Source organism: Lynx canadensis, chromosome D1, assembly GCF_007474595.2.
Source record: "Lynx canadensis isolate LIC74 chromosome D1, mLynCan4.pri.v2, whole genome shotgun sequence".
Taxonomy (NCBI): domain Eukaryota; kingdom Metazoa; phylum Chordata; class Mammalia; order Carnivora; family Felidae; genus Lynx; species Lynx canadensis.
This window is the reverse complement of record NC_044312.2, coordinates 6,800,411-6,821,436: the sequence shown is the minus strand read 5'-3', so window position 1 is coordinate 6,821,436 and position 21,026 is coordinate 6,800,411. Positions and strand designations below refer to the sequence as shown.

Genomic DNA, 21,026 nt, shown 5'->3' with positions numbered 1-21,026 from the left:
GTGGCATATTTAAATATATACCGTGATTTCTAATGCAAAAATAAAATTCTATTAAGCAGATTCAATTACTGCGTGATATTAGAGATTCTGTACAGAACAACAACAATAATTAAAGGAGATAAGTTAAATATAGTTATTATGGGTTTTATGATTTTCCAAAGAAAATGGGAGAAAACAGTGTATGGAGGGAAGGGAAAATACACCATATGCACTATGCAACGAAGAGGAATGACCAGCCTGGTCTCTCTCCCTTAGAGGAGAGGAAGCCTTCTGGGCAAAAGCTCGCAGGAGCTACACTTAGAAGCTGAGCATCAGGATGAACCAGAAACGAGATCTCACGATGAGGATCGCCCAGCTGACAGCCACCACCACGGCCGCCCCCCCTGGAGCTCAGAAAGCACGAGTGCTGCATCTGCCCAAGTGTGTGAGAAGCTTACCGATAGAAGAAGTAGCCACGCTGCGCGTGTAAGCCAGTCGTTTCTCGAACCAGACAGCCGGGTCCAAGAATTTTTCCATGCAGAAGTAACGGAAAACCGGTTGAAAATTTTGGCAGATATCCGTGAAGGTTTTATATTTCTCTTCGAAAGACTTCTTTTGTACATCCTTTTGAAAGACCCAACATAAAACTTCCTCAACGCTGTGTTCAGCTACTTTCAACACCTACTCGGAGTTTCTCGATAGAACCTAGTACGACAGACGCAGAGGCGACGAAGAGGTGAACGAGGCATCCCCTCCGCCACCGGCAGCTGCCAGTCCGCTCAGGGAAACAATTACAAGTCAGAATCCCTTTAGGGTTCACGTGTCAATCTCGGGGGACACCAACAGTGGCTGTTCTTCTCTTAATTCAGTTCTAAAATCTATGTGGACATAGACACAAAAAAGCCAGAGGCAGCTCTAGCCTCACAGCACCAGGCTCAAGAGGAAACAGGAAGAAGAACGGAAGCGTCACCGATGGACGGCAAAGCAGCTCACGTGTTTCGGACCTGTCCTCCGAGACCTTCTGATGGTGCTTCGTCCTTCCCTGAAGCAAAGCTTATCTAGTTCAGTGGGCCCAACTCGCAGCTCCATGCTGACGAACCGAATCTGCGTCTCTGGCCCCGTGTCTTTATTAAGCTCCAGCTCGATGTGCTTCTCCAGCGGCTCACTCCACACGTGCGCGGGGAGCACTTCCAAACCCAAACCTCTTCCCCGTCTCAGCCTCGGCAAACCTCAGCCACTTCCTGTCTCCTTCCACCCCCTCACCAGAAAACCGGGTGCCTCTAATGACTCTCTTCCCCAAACCCACTTCTAGTCAGCAACCAAATCCCATCAGTTCTGCCTCCTTACTGCTTCTGGTATGTTCCCCCATTCTCCGTTCCTCCTGTTATTAGTCTTAATTCAGGACCCCTGTGTCATGCTTCTCGTCAGCTTCTCATAAATGTAGCCCACGGTGCCGCCAGAGTCGTTTCTCTAAAATGCAAATGTGGTACCAGCACCTTCTCGAGGGTTCTCTACTGCCCACAGGATAACGTGCAAATTTCCCGGCATTTCACGAAGGAACCTTCCAATTTCTGACAACCATTGCTGAGAGTCTCACGTACACCTCCTCCTCAAAGACGAGGCCTAAGCAGTCTCTAACTGCCTCTCCGTGCCCCCTCTTGCCCTTTGACTGCGTGCTCCTTCTGCTTAGAAAACCAGCTCGGGCAGTAATCTCAGCTCAAAGGCCACTCCTCCATGAAGCCCTCCAGAATTTGACCCCACCCGTCTGTCTCAGGTAGAGCTGCCGACCTCCCGCCCTGGACAGCCTTCCGCGACAGCGCCCGTAGAGCTCTATCACACACCTCACATCTCTATAGAACAGCACAATGAAAGGAAAAGCAAAGGACTTTAGAGCTGGACAGACAAGACTCACATCCTTGCTCCACCATTTATTGCTCACTGACCGCGGGCAAGTTACATTTCTGAACTTCCTCTCGTTTTAAAATGGGAGACGTATGATGATGATTAGTCCTAACGTCTGTGACGTGTCAGCACAGTTGCTGGGAGACGGGGCATTCAGAAAATGTTGCTGACTGGCTGAATGACCGTCAGGCCAGATGGCGTCTTGTGGCACGGGTCTTTAAAGGTCTATCGGTTTCATATAAAAATTACTTCATAACCTGTTTTTGGCTTTAGTCAGCGCTTGAATCAGCTCACCCCAAACTGGAAGCAAATTAGCATTCCACTGAATGTGAAATCTCTCATCAGACCAAGGCTGACACTTTATATAGTTGAACAACTTGCATTTTTCACTCACACAAACTTCCATTCCGGTGAGCCCACTTTCTCTTACTTCGTATCATTAACCTTAGTATCATTAGCCGATGAAATTAAAATATTCTGTACTCAGTAACATTCGGTAACTGCCAGCTCCAATAAGCTATTAAATAATCTTGCAATAATTCGTACTTCTGAGTGTCACTCACCATCATTTTCTTTTGGCACTGAAGGGCGCTGAAATCCTTCGGCCTGTATCGCTTATGAGCGCCATTCTCGTTGTTAACAAGAAATTCACCGATAGGGACGGTTCCCGTGCACCATTCGAGAACTCCACTTCGCTGGGAAAGCGGAACCACCTGAGTCCCAGATTAGATACATTTTGATTATGCAAAGGTATCGCCGCGCACGCGGCGGTCACTCAACCCTCAGAGTCCGCACGAAGCAGCTCTTCAGGTGGGACCGCTATTTCCCTGTCCAAAGGAGACAAAACTCCTTGGAGGAAAATAAACTTATACTCCAAGAACACGATTTTCCAGCCCGCCGCGTGGACTCCTGAGGGCCTGCTCCTCTCTCAAGCTCCAGGATTCGCTGAGGCCCGTCCTGCTAACTATACTTTCCTGCATCGTCTGTGACGCAACGGTTTGCTCCATTTAGCAGGGAGCTGCCTGCTTTCCTTCTACTTAATAGCAAACAAATTTAAGCAATGTCACTTTGAAAAATACTGAATATAAATCTTAATACTTTGATCGTTAGAAGTACATATATTCTTGCTTTGTAGTCTTGTTAGCTACACCAAGAGGAAATCTATTCCTGAACGTGAAATGAGCAATTTTACCGCAAAGATTAGAAATTATGACACATACAGAGATACGTAAAGTATAGAAAATGATATAAACATCCTTTTACCCACTAATCAGGCTTCTCAAATCTAAAGATTTTCTCCTGTGTGCTGCAGAGAGGAAGCTCCCTTTGAACCCCTCACTGGTCCCATGCCATCTGCCACCAATAACTTTATCGTGTTCATGTATTTTCTGCTATATTTTTATTTCAAAGCAATATATGCATAAATAGTTGTAAGCTTTAAGTGAAGGAGTATTACACTCGGTGAATGGGCCTGCAATTTGTTTTTTTCTCACTCAACACTATTTTACCATTAGTTGTGTGAGTACATGTAACTAAATCGTTTAACCAACATACACTACAGAAGTACACCATAATTATCCACTTGCTGCAATCTGCATATTAATTAAGATTACATTCTGTCCAGATTCCCCTGAAGTGTTGCTACAATTCCCTAGCGTACTGGTTGGTGACAGTATCTCAGTGTCTCCCGGGTACGTGCATACCTGGGAATCCAATACGTGGGTCACAGGGGATGTGCATCTTAATTTAGTTAACCAGATACTGCCAAATAACTACCCAGAGTGCTTATGCCAATCTATATACCCAGAAGTAGAGTTCATTCCACGACCTTCCCGACACAAAGTACTGTTAAGACTTTTATTTTAATTGTGCTAATCTGGGGCACCTGGGTGGCTCAGTTGGTTAAGTATCCAGCCTGGGCCCGGGTCACGATCTCACGGTTTGTGAGTTCAAGCCCCACGTCGGGCTCTGTGCTGACAGCTCAGAGTCTGCTGCCTGCTTCGGATTCTGTGTCTCCCTCTCTCTCTGCCCCTCCCCAACCCATGCTTGCTGTCTGTCAAAAACAAACTTAAAAAATAAATAAATAAATAAACTGTGCCAATCTGAGACAGGTAAAATGGTAGCTCACTGTGGTTTCAGTTTGTATTTTCAGATTCCCAGTAAGGCTGAGTAAAATTTGGCAGGCTTATTGGTCACTCAAGTATTTTCCTCTTGTGACTTGTCTGTATTCTTTACCGGTTTTCCTATGGACATGTTGGTCTTTTTATAACTGCTTTGTAAGAGCTGTTTATATGTTCTGTATATAAATCCCTTGTTATTAATATTACAACAATTTTTTGTTATTATAATATCCTTAAAGTCATTTTTCTCAGTTGGCCACTTGTCTTCATAGAATATTTGATTCTATAAAGTTCTTACTTTAATGTGCTCAAATAGGCTGCACTGTACTGTTTCATGGTTTGTGTCTTTAATTTACTACGTGTGTTGAGGGTCTGTTCTGTGCTCACTGGTGCCCACGTGCAGGAGAGTGGCACATTGAGGTAGACCAGGACCATGCTGTCCGACAGCTTCACGCTGGCGATGGAACATATGCGCTCACAGACATGTAATGATGCCAGAGAACAAGGACGGAAGAATGAAACAGGCACTGAAAATAGTAAGAGACATCTGGTCAGAGAAGGGCTGCACGAGAAGGTGACCGGAGGGAACCTGAATGACACGAGGGAGGGAGGCATGAGCTGAGGGAAGAGCATTCCAGGCAGAGGGAACAGGGAAGCCCTGAGCTCAAACAAAACTGGTGCATGTGAACAAGAGAGAGCGGGAAGACCGGGTGGGCCCAGGGGAGGTGACGCCATCATGAGGAAGAAGTCAGGGATGAGGGTGGGAGAGGGGCAGATAAAGGTGGAAAGGGAGCAGGAGAGGCCAATCCCTTTCCTTCAGGGACAATGTGAAGTCACCTGGAGTTCCGAGCAGGAAACGGACATACTGATTCAGTCTTGGACTCTTTAAACAGATCATTCTAGCGGTTGTGAGAAAACCGCTAGCTTTGTGGGGCCGAGGCCAGAAGTAGGGGCTTAGCGAGGCGCCATTGAAGAGATGTGAGTGCAGGGCGGACTGCCAGACGTGTAAAAAGTGGGTCGAATGAAAGCGGACGGGTAAGGAAGTGCTGATGGAACAGATGTTACATATGAGAGATGGGAGGGGTTAATATGCTGAATATTTGGTGATATTTAGAAATTACTGCTAACTCTCCTAGGATGACACTACTGTGGTTCTCTTTTCCTTTTTTAAAGAGACATCTAACTACACATTGAAATAAACGTTTACAGATGAAATGATATGACATTTTGCTTCAAAATATAATTATCAGAGAGGAGGGAATGGGTGGAAGAAGAAATGAAACAAAATTATCCGTGAGTTGACCACTACTGATCACTGGGTGATGGTACAAGGGAATTCATTACAGTATTCTATCTACTTTTCTATATATTTGAAATTTTTAGCAGTATTAAAAGTAAAAAGGAAACTGCACCTCCAGGACATGGACGGAGGACTGGGGTGAAGGTCCCGCTGAGCTGAGGAAAAGCAGTTGTGTTTGGCTTGGGTGTTGGGGGGGTGGAGACATTAATTTAGTATCTCTTAGACCTCGACATGACTCCCTGATCTGGTCAGGAGCCAGGCCTTCCAAGTGCTGTATGTGACCTGACACAGACCCTCATCACAGACCAAGCAGGGGAGAAGCAGGGAAGACGGCCAAAGGGGGAAGGGCTAGGACTGCAGAGCCGCCGCAGAGCCGCCGTCCCCAGTGTGGACGCTGCCCGGAACCAGGCTGCAGAGACCTTATGTGGCACACACACTCTAACATGTTTACTATCCCAGAAAACACTGGCCGGCCCCTGGTCTGAATAATGGCTTCTTTCCTATGCTCTTGATGAAGGAGCAGAGGCCTGAGGTACTTACCTTGTATGTACAGATAGTCAATTTCCTCTTCCTGGTCTCGGTGTTTCTCTGCAGCAACGTGTTACACATCTGGAACACCTGCTGCATGACGGCGTCTTGTCTCAGGTCATCACGGCCCTTCAGGACATCAAACGCAAATAATGAGGCTCAGTCCATTTTCTTTATTACAGGACCATACAGAGGGTCACATCAGGACAATGACAGGGCTCTCAGAAATCAATCCAGGCAGAGCGCCTGGGTAGCTCAGCTGGTTTAGCGTCCAACTTCAGCTCAGGTCATGACCTCACAGATTGTGGGTTCGAGCCCTGCATCGGGCTCTGTGCTGACAGCTCGGAGCCTGGAGCGTGTTTTGGATTCTGTGTCTCCCTCTCCACCCCTCCCCTGCTTGCACTCTGTCTCAAAACTAAGTAAACACTGAAAAAAATTTTTAAAAACCCCAAATCAATCTGGGCGTCTGTACTCCTCACAGTCTCTTAAAATAATTAAGACCTATCGCTACTCTTTCATTTAGAATTAGCTCTAACCCTGGGTAGGCAGACCGATTCAGGAAAAAGCTTCCCTCAGCTGCGTCTGTAGCCAGGCTAACTGGAACCCCTCTGTTCCTCCACTGGAGGCACAGCACTGTTCTCTCTACTCCTTCCCAGCAAGGCCCCCAGGACTTGGGAGCAGACTCAGGGAGGAAGGCTGTCCCCTTCCTCATACAGTTAATAGCAGCTGGCACAGTGCCAGTCTCAGGATAGGGAAGCAAGAGCCCTCAACTTGAACTATTCAAGAAAATGAGCAACAATCACCAAACAGATTTTCCAGAATAAGCAAGCTGTTAACCTCATCATACCTGTGCATGTTAAAGGCATTTTTTTATTTCAATCAACTTTTCTAATGATGGCCTTCCAAGAGACACAAAAAAATTAGGAAAAGCAATCTGCTTCTAGACAATGATATAATTTATATTTTGTAAGTTTTCCTCACTTATAATTTTTGAGAAGAAAAATAAAGACCCAAGCAGGAAGTTGTGCTGTGACTTTTCTCACTAAGCCTGTAAGGACCACACCACTCGAGGGGAGTCTCACCTTGACAAGCTGTCTCCTTTCCTTTCCATCAGAGCCCAAACAATCGATTATTTTAGGTAAATTTAAACCTCCTGCTAAATGAAATTCTGCTTTAAATGACTGTATAGTCACCAGATTTCCATATTCTCCAGTAGGATCCACCTGATAAAAGTATAAATGTGATAAACAGGTCAGGTATATTATGGGCACTTAAAGACAAATTATAAATGACAATTTTACTCTTTTTTATTTTTTACTCTTTTGTTAAAGTTTGTTTATTTAGTGAGAGTGCATGAGTGCAAGAGGGGCAGAGAGAGAGAGAGAGAGAGAGAGAGAGAGAGAGAGAGAGAGAGAATCCCAAGCAGACTCCATGCTCAGCGTGGAGCCCAGACATGGGGCTCGATTACCCACGAACCGTGAGATCATGACCTGAGCCAAAATTAAGAGTTGGATCCTTAACTGACTGAGCCACCCAGTGCCCCTATAGACAACAATTTTAACATGAAACACAGGAATGAATGACAACATGCTGCGGGTTAAGAGCTAGAGTGATATTTACTTCCTGTTTAAACGAAAGAAACATGGGGTGCCTGGGTGGCTCAGTTTGGGCAACTGACTACTGATTTCAGCTCAGGTCATGATCTCCTGGTTGGTGAGCTCAAGCCCGGCGTGGGGCACTGTGCTGACAGTACGGAGCCTGCTTGGGATTCTCTCTCTCCCTCTCTCTCTGGCCCTCCCCCACTTGTGCTCTGTCAAAATAAACTTGAAATGTTTTTTAATTACAAAAAATAATAAATGAAAGAACCAAAATTCAACATGGAAAAGGTTTATAAACTCCCACAAGTTACCTCCCCTAAGTACCTCTCACTAAAAGAGGGGCACACAGTGTTGGAAAGGATAGACAAAAAGCTGCTTTCAGGTCTGACCAGTGACTGCGTCTATGTTCAGTCATCTGAGAGATAGTGAAACTTATCACAACAAGATAGGAAGGTAAATTTTAGAAAAGTGTGGAGAGTGGTTTCCAGGGTTGTAACTGCTAAATCTGGCATTTTCTGGAAATACTCAGCTAACTACCTTTGCTATTGTAGTTGGAAAGGTATTATTAGTCCAGATGACGGAGCTACATTTCAAATCAAGTAACTACGTATACCAAGAATGTACTCAAAATGATTTTTCTTTCATTAAAAAATTTTTTTTGAAGTGTTTATTTAAATTCTACTGTTAGTTTCAGGTGTACAATACAGTGATTCTGCACTTGCACACGTCGCCTGGTGCTCATCACAGCAAGTGCGGCCTTTATCCCCACGACCTATTTCATCCATACCCCCCACCGGCCTCCCCTCTGGTGACCACCAGTCTGTTCTCTAGAGTTAGGAGTCTATCACTGAACTATAACCTTTATTATTACTACATGTATCCCTGCCAACGTGGTATTTCTAGCAATAAAGATCACTACAACATAGCCAGGAGTATCACATATATTACAGTTACTACCATAACCTGTACCGTGTTACTTAATACCGTAACACCTCACGGTCACTACATTCTAACACATCCAGAATTTTTAAAATATAAAGTATTTAGGGACTTTATTGCCAAGTTAAAAATTAGTCTTGGGGCGCCTGGGTGGCGCAGTCAGTTAAGCGTCCGACTTCAGCCAGGTCACGATCTCACGGTCCGTGAGTTCGAGCCCCGCGTCAGGCTCTGGGCTGATGGCTCAGAGCCTGGAGCCTGTTTCCGATTCTGTGTCTCCCTCTCTCTCTGCCCCTCCCCCGTTCATGCTCTGTCTCTCTCTGTCCCAAAAATAAATAAAAACGTTGAAAAAAAATAAAAAATAAAAAAAAAAATTAGTCTTGGCATAAGCACGGGAACCTTTCCTTATTTTGGCCAATGACGGTAACCGTCTACAGACCTTCCCTACAGGGAAGATGGGAGGTACAAAACTGAAGGCAAAAGAAAAGAAAGCAGGAGAGTCCTTTAAGTATTTTAAGGGCGGGGTCAACGGAATGTAGAAAGAAACTGTATGTTGAAACAAATGAAAGTGCTAATTTTGGCAAAAAAAAAAAAAAAAAAGAAAAAAAAGTCTGTTTCAAATGGTTTAGCCTAATCAAGAGAAATGTGAATTTAGTTCAATAAGAAAAATCAAAACAGCTAATAGTAAATTACCTTAATTTCCATAGTTGGGACAACAACATCTTCTAAATTCTTCAGTTTAGTAATTGGCTGGTCGGCTGGGATATTTATGCCTTCTGTATTTAAAATAAAGAGGTTCTGGTGAACACCTGTACCCTGACCAACAGCTCAGAAGGGAAAGCAGGAGAGTTCAGCAGACGCCACAGACCCCAACCTGCGGCTCAGGCCCTGATTCAGGAAATCAAGAGCCAGGACTTGCAACACAATGTAGCTCAGAGCAGAGCATGGCTGACACACGAATTTGCAGGTAACCTGCCGCTAGTGATTAGGTCCCATTCCAGGTGAGGGTCCAGGCTGAGCACCTTAAGATAATTCCACAAGTTTGCACAGCACACAGATTAATGTACTCCTGCCACATCACTATCAAATGTAACCAAAGGATGTGACAATCAATACTCTTTGTCTGCTTACACAAATACCAGAAAAGTCTCGTTCTTATTTTAAAGTAGCAAAAATGTAAATATGAAGAGACAGTCCTGAACGGAAAAGGGAATATAATTGTCCAAGAATGCGGAGAGAGACTTCCGAGTGTATGCACATAACCAAATGTTATAGCAGCTTCTGATTACTGGAAGAGACACGGCAAGAAGAACGAGGGATTATATATGCGTCAGATATTCTAACACCTGTGGAGGAAATGGTGAGGCCTTCTCACTCTTAAGTACCAGAGCACAGTGAGTAACTGACATCATTTTAAGAACTTTCGACCCTGAAAATTGTCAGTTATTTTAACGCACTTGTCTCTACACAATGAATTCTCTGCGACAAGTATTTGCACCAGAATATTACCCAGAGAAACCAATTAACTCAGCGCAGTCATCTATCATCAGATAGATATAAGATATTAAATGAGAAGTGACAAGGGGATGTTGAAGTCACTGGGTAAAACTTAAGCTGTGGATCACATGTGAATCGTAATCATAAAGACCTTCATGTCTATAATTAATGTTATGTGTATAAGTTAAAAGAGATTACATATTAAGCTCTATAATTAATATATCCCTACAGAGAAAAACAGCAAGAAAACAACACTCTTTCTTCCCAACACATACTTCTCTGCGTCCTCCACTGAGTGGCATCTAAGTTTGCTAATATGATGTAAGCATCACAAAGTGCCTCTACACTTCTGACCATATGAGGTCTCCTACTTCTGATAGTACATATTATTCTGTTTGCAGCCTCGGTTCGATCCTGTTAGTAAAAAAACAAACAAAAAAACATTACACAAAGGAATACCCGACACTGGCACTTTTCAGAGTTATAACAAAAAGAACCACCAAAGTTAATGGACTGATCTAAGCACCGGAAGGACTCGCATCCCCCAGAAATGAACAAAACAGTCACCTTGTGAATGCAATACATCAAAGGTATAATACTATCAACAGTAAATGACTTAGGTGTGCCTTGAAATGTTTTTTCTTTGCTCAGTGATGTGAGGGAAAAAAAGTATTGGTATGTCCTATGCTTTGAGAATATTCAGGAATTTTGAACCATTTTTAGGTGGCATGATAACAAAGGATTTACAAACTGAGTATGAACAACACACATTCTTAGAATCCCTGAGAATTAAGAAGAGAATATTCTGGGAAAAAATGAATACTGTAATTCAAAAAGGTATGTATGCTTAATCCAAATACCTCATCAAGCTGAGAGCTTTGTTTAGGTGCATTTTTACTTATTCTACTCCTTCTTGCCGCCTCTGGTTTGGTCAAAAATTCATCTTTGTTTGCATTTGCTAAAGCCAGTATAATAAACAAGGTATGATGGGGGTGATCCATAGCAATTGTAGAGATAAGCTGTCAGAAAATAATGAACTATTAGTTTTATGCAGTCAATCAACCAAAAAACAAAAAAGGAAAATCCATTACGTTTTTCATTTTGTTTGACGTTAAGACACATAGGGTACCAGATGCCATAGTGGGTAGAGCGTTGTGTATGTCTGGGACAGAGGAATGTGAGCATGATACAGAAATGGAGTAACTTAAGTGGAGAGACGAGACAAAAGGAGATTTTTATTCCCGCCCTTTTACAGCATAATAAATGCAACTGACTGGGATATTTTTTATCTTCATCTCCTAGAGTGGGACATTAGTATACAACACATGAAAGACAACCAATTGTGCTTTGACCTGCAGGCGTACTTACGTTATTGAGGACTTCATGGAATCCTAGGCCCCCCATCATTTTGGTCCCCATTCTAGCAGCCAGCTGGTACATAAGAGGCAGGAATTTGTATGACGGAATGTTCATTCCTTTGCTCTACCATTAAAAAAAAACAAACAAACCTTAAGAAACAATGCGTTTCAAGAAGCCTCACATCTAAGCAAATAAATTACTCTAAGATAACGCTGCCAGCACAGTCATCTGCTGGTTGTTACTAAAACTGCACTGGCTACATTTTTGCCCTTAAGATTCATCTTCTCTTAGTTTCAGTGGTATTCTGGATTTGATTCACTGGTGAGTCCCAGTGCTTGATCCTAAAGTAAACTGTTCAGACCTGGAACACCTGCACTGATTACATTCCATGAGACGGGAGGGCTGCTGTGATGGTGACCCCTGGGAAGTCCGTGTATAATAAAATGGGGTAACCGGGTTCCCTGACGCCAAAAGTTAACAGGATTGAATGTGCACTTGCAGCAGAGACTGCTTGCTTGTAACTACTATGTGTCTTATCATTCTTTTCATATAGAAGAACCACTTTATTTTTAAGCTTCAAATGGATTGCCGATGTAGATCCTATAAGCATAACTTTAATTTTAGGTATCCTCACTGAAATCTAAAATTTTTAAGTAAAAACTCAGGAAATACTACTGCCTTAATGTTTCTTAAAAATGTGTTTGTCATTTGCAAAAGTAATTCACTGTAAAAATCCCAGAAAAGATAAAGCCAGAGGAAAAACCTGCCTGAAATCTCCCAATCTGGCATTCTGGTACTTTCCAGCAGTAACTGCAAAGGTACAGTTAAAGACTGACCTAAAGGCTCTCGTCTCCGCATAAACCTGCATCACGAGAGCTGATCAAGTACGTAGGAGTAGAGCACCGAACCACATGGCAGGGATACAAAGAATACACAAAATCAGTAACACTGGCAGGCTCTTGTCTAAGCTTTTCAAGCGCAGGCCGGAATCTGGGGTTTACAAAGACGACTTGCCTTCATCATGCCATTGACTTCAGAAACTCCAGAATTTTCAAGCCAGAGAGAACAAAGACGGAATATCCACATATCATGCGCTTCTCCACTCAATAAGCAACTGATGTAATTTTCAACTGCTTTACATAAGAACCGCTTACGATCCTCCTTCAGGGCACGGAGCGCACACTCGTCCAGCTCCAGCTCTCGCTGCACCTTTATCGTGTATCTTGTGTTGGATAATTAAAGGAAGATGCAAAACCCATCAAAATGTATAGAACTACATCATACATGATATACAACATAAATGAAAAGTCAACTGTCCATCCTAGGAGAAAAAGCAAAATTCTAAAAATTATAAGGGAACAAACTTAGTATCTCAAAGTAAGTCTGGGCAACTCAAAAGTCATTGTAGGGGCGCCTGGGTAGCTCAGTTGGTTAAACGTCCAACTCTTGATTTTGGCTCAGGTCATGATCTCACAGTTTGTGAGATCAGCCCCGTGTCGTGATCTGTATGGAGCCTGCTTAGGATTCTTTCTCTCTCTCTCTCTCTGCCCCTCCCCACTTGTGAGCGCACACGCTGTCTCAAAAATAAAAGTAAACATCAAAAGCCATCCTAGGCAACCAGGGGCCAAGTGGACTCTACTCAAGATACCTACTTAACTTTATTCTCTACTTTCACTATCCTATTCAGACAAAAGGGACGCCTGAGAAAGGGTTAAAAAAACACACACACATCAGAATAGATAACTCTTCCGTATTTAATTTCACCACCTATCTCCTTTTAAGTATGATACCAACAAACCCAAAAAGCAAAACAAAAAGCTAACATCCATACAGTCTACAATGAGCTTAGAACCACAGTGCGCAATCACGCCCTGGTTCTGTACATCTTGTCTATACATACAGTCACTGCATTTCTGTGCATCTTGTCACTTATCACTGGTGGACATGTAGTTACCTGGTGGTCTGAATTTTATGCTCCCTAAGAAGGCCTACTTCCTCTTTGGCCCTTTTCAGGAGAGCCTGCTTGTTTTCAAATTCTGATGATTTCATGTAGTTTTCAATTCTCTGGTACTGCGTATCCGAGAACCGTGCTAATGAGAGAAATGCCTTCATTTTTCCATTTCTAAGCTCATCACTGCTTTCTCCGTCATAATTTCCAGCAACTTCCACTGCCTTCAAGAAAACACAATAATTTACGTTATTTACACAGATCCTAAATGTATCTGAAGAATCACTTAAAAAGACAGTCACAGTAATGTTCAATTTATACATATTTTTATGGATAAGCTAAATTATATGAAGCACAGTATTTTGAATTTTCAAACAATTTGACAGTGTAGAAATAACCAAAACAGCTAATATTTTAACAAACTGTAGAAAACAAAGGGCTTCATAAAATTTAAAGACGGTCATATTATACTTTTCATGCTATACTTATTTATAGTGAGATAGCTACTTCCAAAATTAATTAAACTACAGGAATAAGGGGAGAAACAAGAGGGAGAGAGGGGCCGGAGCACAAAGTCCTGATCCTGTTTGTAAGGCGGTTGGGTTACAAGTGCACAGTCAAGACTAACTTGCATGTTCCTTAATCAGCTCTTCTTGTAGATAAGTAAATGGAGAAATGACCAGAAACAACTTCAGAGAGTAGGGGGGGGGGGGTACTGAGGGAAGACACATCTGGGCTTCCTTTCAAAACAGGGTCCTTCTTTTTTACCACTGTTTCATCCTGCCCTAAAAATTACACGGAGCTGCTATAGTAATAAATGCCCCAAAACTGAAATCTTCCTTTTATTTGCTTTTGAAATGCACATGGCCTTGATGAAAAATCAAGCGTACTCATGCTGAACAGCTCTCCTAAGGCTGTGAGAAAACCTTACCTTTTCCAGGTAGGTCTGCATGATGACCGCAGGGTTTTCTAAGCAAGTTTCCGCCAACCAGGTGCCGCAAACCCTCAGACATTCTGTGTACAGAAGTCTTAGGCTGGGATCATTCTGTATATGAAAAGCAAAATCTTAAAATGTAATTCACTATCATGACTATGCGAAAGTATCTTCCATGTAGGGGAAAAAAGCAGGTTAAAAATAGTTTTCCTCGTATATGCCAGGCACTTTAGCAAGGCTTGATTTCTGTATGTTACCTCATCTCATCCCCACAAGAACCCTGTGAGGCGAGGACTCTATTACCCTTCATCTGCAGAGTGCAGTGGCAGTACGGACGTACAGAGGGGGCAGGTACCTCGAGCCAGGCTGATCCCAGCCCCCACTTGTTAAGCAACGTGTAAACATCATACTGTATCAGCTCCCGGAGCTCTGGTATAATGGTAAAACTCTCCGATGAGGACGTCCTAAAGTGCCCAATACCGGAAAGGCAGGTGCGTGTCAGAAGGAGAGCACTGTGGCCACACCTGCAAACACCGCACGACTCCCACAAACACCTCGACTGTGCCCATAATACGCTGGAGAGACAGCTACAGAGGCACACAGATTTCCAGTAACCAGTGGGTAATGTTAAATAAAATATGAGACATTCTTTTTCCTAAGTATGAAGACTGACAACCTAATTGTTCCAACTTGCTTCCTTTTTAAACTTTGGTTCTCTCACACATTTCCTCTTCCATTTCTTTATTTTGAATTTATAGTAGCTATTTCTTCCCCCTCCACCTCCTGTACTGGCTATTTCATGTTTGTTTCCATCATACTCTTCTCGAATTCCATATAAAGTTTAAAAAAAAATGCTTACCATTGGGTTAAATCAAATAAATCTACCACAAGATGGACTAACAGAATTATTGCAAAGAGAAACTAAAATTAGTATTTCTAAACTTCTTTACAAATAGTAATTTTCCAGGCTCCTTTTTATAATTTCTTGTTCATAGATAAGCAAATTTCAAGGCTTTAATAAAACTGTGGACTTATTAAAAATATTTTAGGGGGCACCTCAGTGGCTCAGTCGATTGAGCGTCTGACTTGATTTCGGCTCAGGTCATAATCCCAAAGTCGTGGGATCAAACCTCCTGTTGGGCTCCACACTGAGCATGGAGCCTGCTTAAGATTCTCTCTCTCCGGGCGTGTGGGTGGCTCAGTCAGTTAAGCGTCTGACTTTGGCTCAGGTCATGATCTCACGGTTCGTGAGTTTGTGCCCCGCATTGGGCTCTGTGCTGACAACCCAGAGCCTGGAGCCTGCTTTGGAGTCTGTGTCTCCCTCTCTCCCTGCCCCTCCTCTGCTGATGCTCTATCTCTATCTCAAAAATAAACAAACATTAAAAAAATTGAAAATATATCTATTTTAAAGCTCAGTGGTTGCTTTACAACAGTAAAATACTAATTCAGCCAATTAAAAAAAAACCAGTAAACCTCTGCACCACTGGAGTCCAGCTTCTTGATCATCTGCTTGAGGACACTCAAGGCGAGACTCTGCTCGTTTCTTGCCCAAAATACTTGGGCCTCCTCCAGCTGCCACTCGGAGACTCCACGACCAGGTGGGTTGTACTGTTTAATGTGAAATATTGCCCGTTCGGGGAGCTGAAATGAAAACGACATATGGGAATAAATACCATTACTGTTACTACTGCTAGTACGAATCATGGAAGCAGTAACTCCCACCACTGACGACGGTTTGTCAGGACGGTCTCAAGTACATCTGTGCCTGCCTCCCTCAGCCCCGCATCCATCTGGTTCTCTCACAAATACATACATGTAGATGTATACATAAGCACATGTACGAACACACGTGTGTGTATGCGTGCAGTATATAAGACCACTGAATTGTTATCAATATAGTCAGTTAGGTATCTTCTCATTTCAGAACCATGAGATTGAGGCTTAGAGAAGTACCCTGTCCAAGGCTTGAACTCAGGTCTGATGCCAAAACGGGAAATCTTGAACAATTATCCTAAGCGATATTTTTATAGCAATCTGTTTCTCGGTGATGCTTCTGTTTTACTCGTGCTTTCCATTTTCTGGGTCATAAAAGAAAAAGTCATAGGGTGAGATGACATCATTTTAAATCTTATTACCTGAGTGTTCTTAAAAGTTCGGGCTAGTATGGAGAGTTCTACAAGGTGCGTGGTGAGAATATCCTTAAAACATTCTCTCTGGGAGTTTTCCATTTCTTTTTCCATCAAGATCTCCAAAATGACTGTGCGGAGAGCCATGATGGGCTCCTGAAAACTAAAGTCACTGTCTTTGAGAAGCTGGGAGTGTTTCCGCCACTTAGCGTAGACTTCGGAGGGCTGCCTACCAGGGACCGATCTGAAAGCAACATCACAGAAGCCACGTAAGCAAGAGAAATGAAGGACAAAAATGCTACCACACAGCTTCTGCATTTAAGATAAAACACAAAGGAGTTTTGACAGTAATGACACGAGAGCTTAAAAAGGATACAAAGTAAGCACGAAAGTTTAGAAAACTACAAAACCATCAGACCTGTGAGGGTCAGCACAGGGGCTACAGATGATGAATGTTTTTAAAGATTTTCTTAAAAATATTCTTAAAGCTCACAAAAAGCAGCATTTCTAAGTATATATTCTTCTGAAATGAGAACACCTTCATGAGGCTTGGTATCAGAACGCCGACACCTCTAGTCCCGCTCCAACGTTCCCTGTGGCAAAAGGCAGCATGTCAGCAAGGAAAGGGAACAAGTGTATTAATTTCTGCTGTGCCCAAGTGGGTGCAGGGGAGGACTCTATGCATAATTACAGCTGCTAAAGAAATCACAATTCAGGGGGAGAAATGCTGGTAGCCGGCAAAGGTCTCACTCCCCAACATTATTTATTAAAGGAAGAGAAAATGCATATTCTGCAATTAGTTTACATGAAAAGGATGCTTCCCACACGGTCACACTAAGCAATACCGTCCAATCCTTGAGGGCCACTGTACTGACAGGAATCAAGACGAAGAAGGGACAGTAAGAAGATGACAAGGTGATGACTAGGAAATTAAAGCTCCTTCAGGAAGCTTCCAGATGGGAGGGGCCAACATGGCAGAGAAGTAGGGGGATCCAAAGTTCCCTCCTCTATGAAACAAAGCAGTGTTGAAACTAAAGGACTTTGAATTCTGAGAGTCCGGGAGGAAAAGAGACAGTCACTTCCAGGGACCCACGGGGATAACCTGACTGCCGTAAATGCGTGATTCTGAACTGGGAGAGATACAACGAAAGGAGGGGAGGGATCCCCTTCTGCAGAGACACAAAGGGAAGAGAAAGTGCAGCTGGGGAAGCATAGGACTGTATCTGGACAAGAGAAAAACCTCAAACCAGGACGGAGAAAAAGCCCATCTCTAACTGCAGGGCTTGCTCCGGACTGGGGTCAGGTCTCCAGATCATGTGACTGGGAAGGAGGGAGCCAGCCCCAGGCTCAGTGGCTAGGTCAGGGATGCAGTCTACAGGAGGAGAAAGCGATCCCCTCCCTGGAGTGCTGCGGCAAAGGGCAAAGCCTGCTGCGCCTGCCAGTCGGGGACCACACATCTGGCGGCGTGCAGCGGCGCTTCGCCAGTACCGGGGCGCACGGAGCGGGAGTTTGAGTCCCAGCCGAGCCCCAGGCATGGAGTCGGTGGAGCAGGACAAACCGCCTCGTCTGCGTCCTCATTTGTGTCCGTGGCACAGTGAGGACGGCTCGAACAGAGCGGTTTGGAACACCAGGTCTGTGAAGAAGAGACTGGGGGTTGCCATCACCACCAAGGGGGGACTTCAGCTAACAGACGGCAGGGCCCACGGTGGAGGCGGGACCCGCCTACACCAAACCACGCCCCTCCGCGCCGGGTGCTGTGTATCTACGGGAACAGGATTGGCGCTGAGGAACCGGACCCCCCCTCCCCCAGACCTGAGCTGCTGCATTGCCTGGATTAATTCTCGGATAATTCTAATTATAGACATATATTCTTCCTTCCTTTTCTTCTTTTTCTCTCTTCCCTCCTCCAGTCTGGTTACTCTGGTTGTTGCTTTGTTTAAGCAGACATATTTAATCCATTTCCTTGATACATGTTCCACACCTCCTTCTTAATTCTCCATTCTCTCTCTCTGGATTAAGCTGTATAGTTTCTCTGTCTGGATAACTTTATTTTCTTTTCTTTTTCCCCACTTCCTTCTTTATTTTCCCTTCTCTCTGTCTGGATTAAGCCACAGAGTTTCTCTGCCTGGTCAATTTTTATTTTTTCTTTCTCCCCCGCCCCTGTCATTTCTCTCTCCGTATGGGGTAAGGCCTCTTCCAACAGCACTGCCTCCACCCTATGGTTTACTTGCAGCTGGTGTTTCTGTTTCTGGCTTTTCGTTTGTTCGCGTGTTTTTGTTTTCTGAGTTTTGTTTGTTTTCCTTTCCAGGGCTACTTGAATGAACAAATGAAAGCACACTTAGTGGAGGGTTCAAAACACCACTACCGTAGGGAGATTTAGAATTTAGAATAATAGTCATAATACTAATCGCTGGCGGGCGCCTGAGTGGCTCAGTCGGTTGAGTGTCCGACTTCAGCTCAGGTCGTAATCTCACAGTTCGTGAGTTCAAGCCCCGCATCGGGCTCCGTGCTGACAGCTCAGGGCCTGGAGCCTGTTTCGGACTCTGTGTCTCCCTCTCTCTCTGCTCCTCCCCTGCTCACACGCTGTCTCTCTCTCTCAAAAATAAATAAAGATTAAAAAAAATTAAAAAAAAAAAGATTAATCGCTGGACTTGAAAAAAGCATAGAAGACAGCAGAGAATCTACTGCTGTAGAGATCAAGGAACTAAAAAATAGTAATGATGAATTTAAAAATGCTGTAAATGAGGTGCAAAATAAACTAGAGGCAGTCACAGAAAGATCAGAAGAGGCAGAGGGGAGAATTAGAGAACTAAGTGACTCAATGAAACAGAACAACATCCGTATCATAGGAATTCCAGAAGAAGAAGATAGAGAAAAGGGCCGAAGGTGTGCTTGAAAAAATCACAGCTGATAACTTCCCCAATCTGGGGAAGGAAACGGACATTGAAATCCAGGAGGCACAGAGAACTCCCTTCAGACGTAACTTGAATCGATCTTCTGCACGACATATCACAGCAAAACTGGCAAAATACAAAGACAGAGAATTCTGAAAGCAGCCAGAGATAAACGGACCTTAACCTACAAGGGTAGACATATAAGGGTAGTAGCTGACCTATCTACTGAAACTTGGCAGGCCAAAAAGGAATGGCAGGAAATTTTCAATGTGATGAATATGAAAAACATGCAGCCAAGAATCCTTTATCCAGCAAGCCTGTCATTCAGAATAGGAGAGATCAAGGTTTTCCCAAACAAAACTGAAGGAATTCATCACCACTAAACCAGACGTACAAGAGATCCTACGGGGGACTCTGTGAGTGTTACGGAGACCACAAATGATCAGAGACATCACTAGAAGCATGAAACCTACAGACAAGACAATGGCTCTAAACCCTTATCTTTCAATAAGAACACTGAACATAAATGGACTAAATGCTCCAATCAAAAGACACAGGGTATGAGAATGGATACAAAAACAAGACCCATCTATTCGCTGTCTACAAGAGACCCATTTTAGACCTGAGGACACCTTCAGATTGAAAGTGAGGGGATGGAGAACCATCTCTCATGCTACTAGAAGTGAAAGAAAGTTGGAGTAGCCATACTTATATCAGACAAACTAGATTTTAAAATAAAAGACAGTAACAAGAGATGAAGAGGGGCATTATATAATAATTACGAGGTCTATCCATCAGGAAGAGCTAACAATTATAAATGTCTATGTGCCGAATATGGGAGCCCCCAAATACATAAAACAATTATTTACAAACATAAGCGATCTTATTGGTAAGAATTGCAGGGGATTTTAATACTCTACTTACAACAATGGAAAGATCATCTAGACAGAAAATCAATAAAGAAACAATGGCCCTGAATGATACACTGGACCAGATGGACTTGACAGATATATTTAGAACTTTTCATCCAAAAACAGCAGAATATACGTTCTTCTCGAGTGCACATGTAACATTCTCCAAGATAGATCACATACTGAGCCACAAAAAAACCCTCAATAAATACAAAAGAATTGAGATCATACCATACACACTTTCAGATCACAATGCTATGAAACTTGAAATCAACCACAGGAAAAAGTTTGGAAAACTTCCAAATGCATGGAGGTTAAAGAACATCCTACTAAAAAACAAATGGGTCAACCAGGCAATTAAAGAAGAAATTAAAAAATGTATGGAAACAAATGAAAATGAAAACACAACAATCCAAACCCTTTGGGATGCAGCAAAGGCAGTTCTAAGAGGGAAATACATTGCAATCCAGGCCTATCTCCAGAAACAAGAAAAATCCCAAATACGAAATCTAACAGCACACCTAAAGGAACTAGAAGCAGAACAGCAAAGAAACCCCATACCCAGCAGAAAAAAAGGAATAATAAAGATCAGAGCAGAAATAAATAATGTAGAATTCAAAAAAACAGATCAATGAAACTAAGAGTTGGTTTTTTGAAAAAATAAACAAAATTGATAAACCTCTAGCCAGGTTTCTCAAAAAGAAAAGAGAGAGGACCCAAATAGATAAAATAACAAATGAAAATGGATATATCACAACCAATCCCTCAGAAATACAAACAATTATCAGGGAATACTATGAAAAATTATATGCCAACAAACTGGACAACCTGGAAGAAATGGACAAATTCCTAGATACCCACACACTACCAAAACTCAAATGGGAAGAAATAGAAAATCTGAACAGACCCATAACTAGTGAAGAAACTGAAAGTTATCAAAAATCTCCCAACAAATAAGACTCCTGGACCAGATGGCTAGTCCCGGGGAATTCTA

The 21,026-nt window shown here is 43.1% G+C and overlaps 1 protein-coding gene across 10 annotated transcripts in view; it reads right to left on the bottom strand.

The window, feature by feature from the left end:
• Positions 1-21,026, bottom strand: part of ATM (ATM serine/threonine kinase) — a 132,945-nt gene that overhangs the window by 11,665 nt on the left and 100,254 nt on the right. For 9 of the 10 annotated variants that reach the window (XM_030331234.1, XM_030331233.1, XM_030331223.1 and 6 more), the window contains 13 exons: positions 16,237-16,471; positions 15,575-15,742; positions 14,099-14,212; positions 13,174-13,391; positions 12,234-12,441; positions 11,229-11,342; positions 10,721-10,879; positions 10,136-10,274; positions 9,057-9,139; positions 6,912-7,052; positions 5,842-5,958; positions 2,445-2,594; positions 438-603 (listed from right to left, as the gene is read on the bottom strand). In XM_030331234.1, coding sequence (XP_030187094.1) covers positions 438-603; positions 2,445-2,594; positions 5,842-5,958; positions 6,912-7,052; positions 9,057-9,139; positions 10,136-10,274; positions 10,721-10,879; positions 11,229-11,342; positions 12,234-12,441; positions 13,174-13,391; positions 14,099-14,212; positions 15,575-15,742; positions 16,237-16,471 — 2,012 coding nt within the window. Of the gene's footprint in view, positions 1-437; positions 685-2,444; positions 2,595-5,841; positions 5,959-6,911; positions 7,053-9,056; positions 9,140-10,135; positions 10,275-10,720; positions 10,880-11,228; positions 11,343-12,233; positions 12,442-13,173; positions 13,392-14,098; positions 14,213-15,574; positions 15,743-16,236; positions 16,472-21,026 lie in introns of those variants that run through there. The other variant, XM_030331235.1, reaches the window with a different exon arrangement.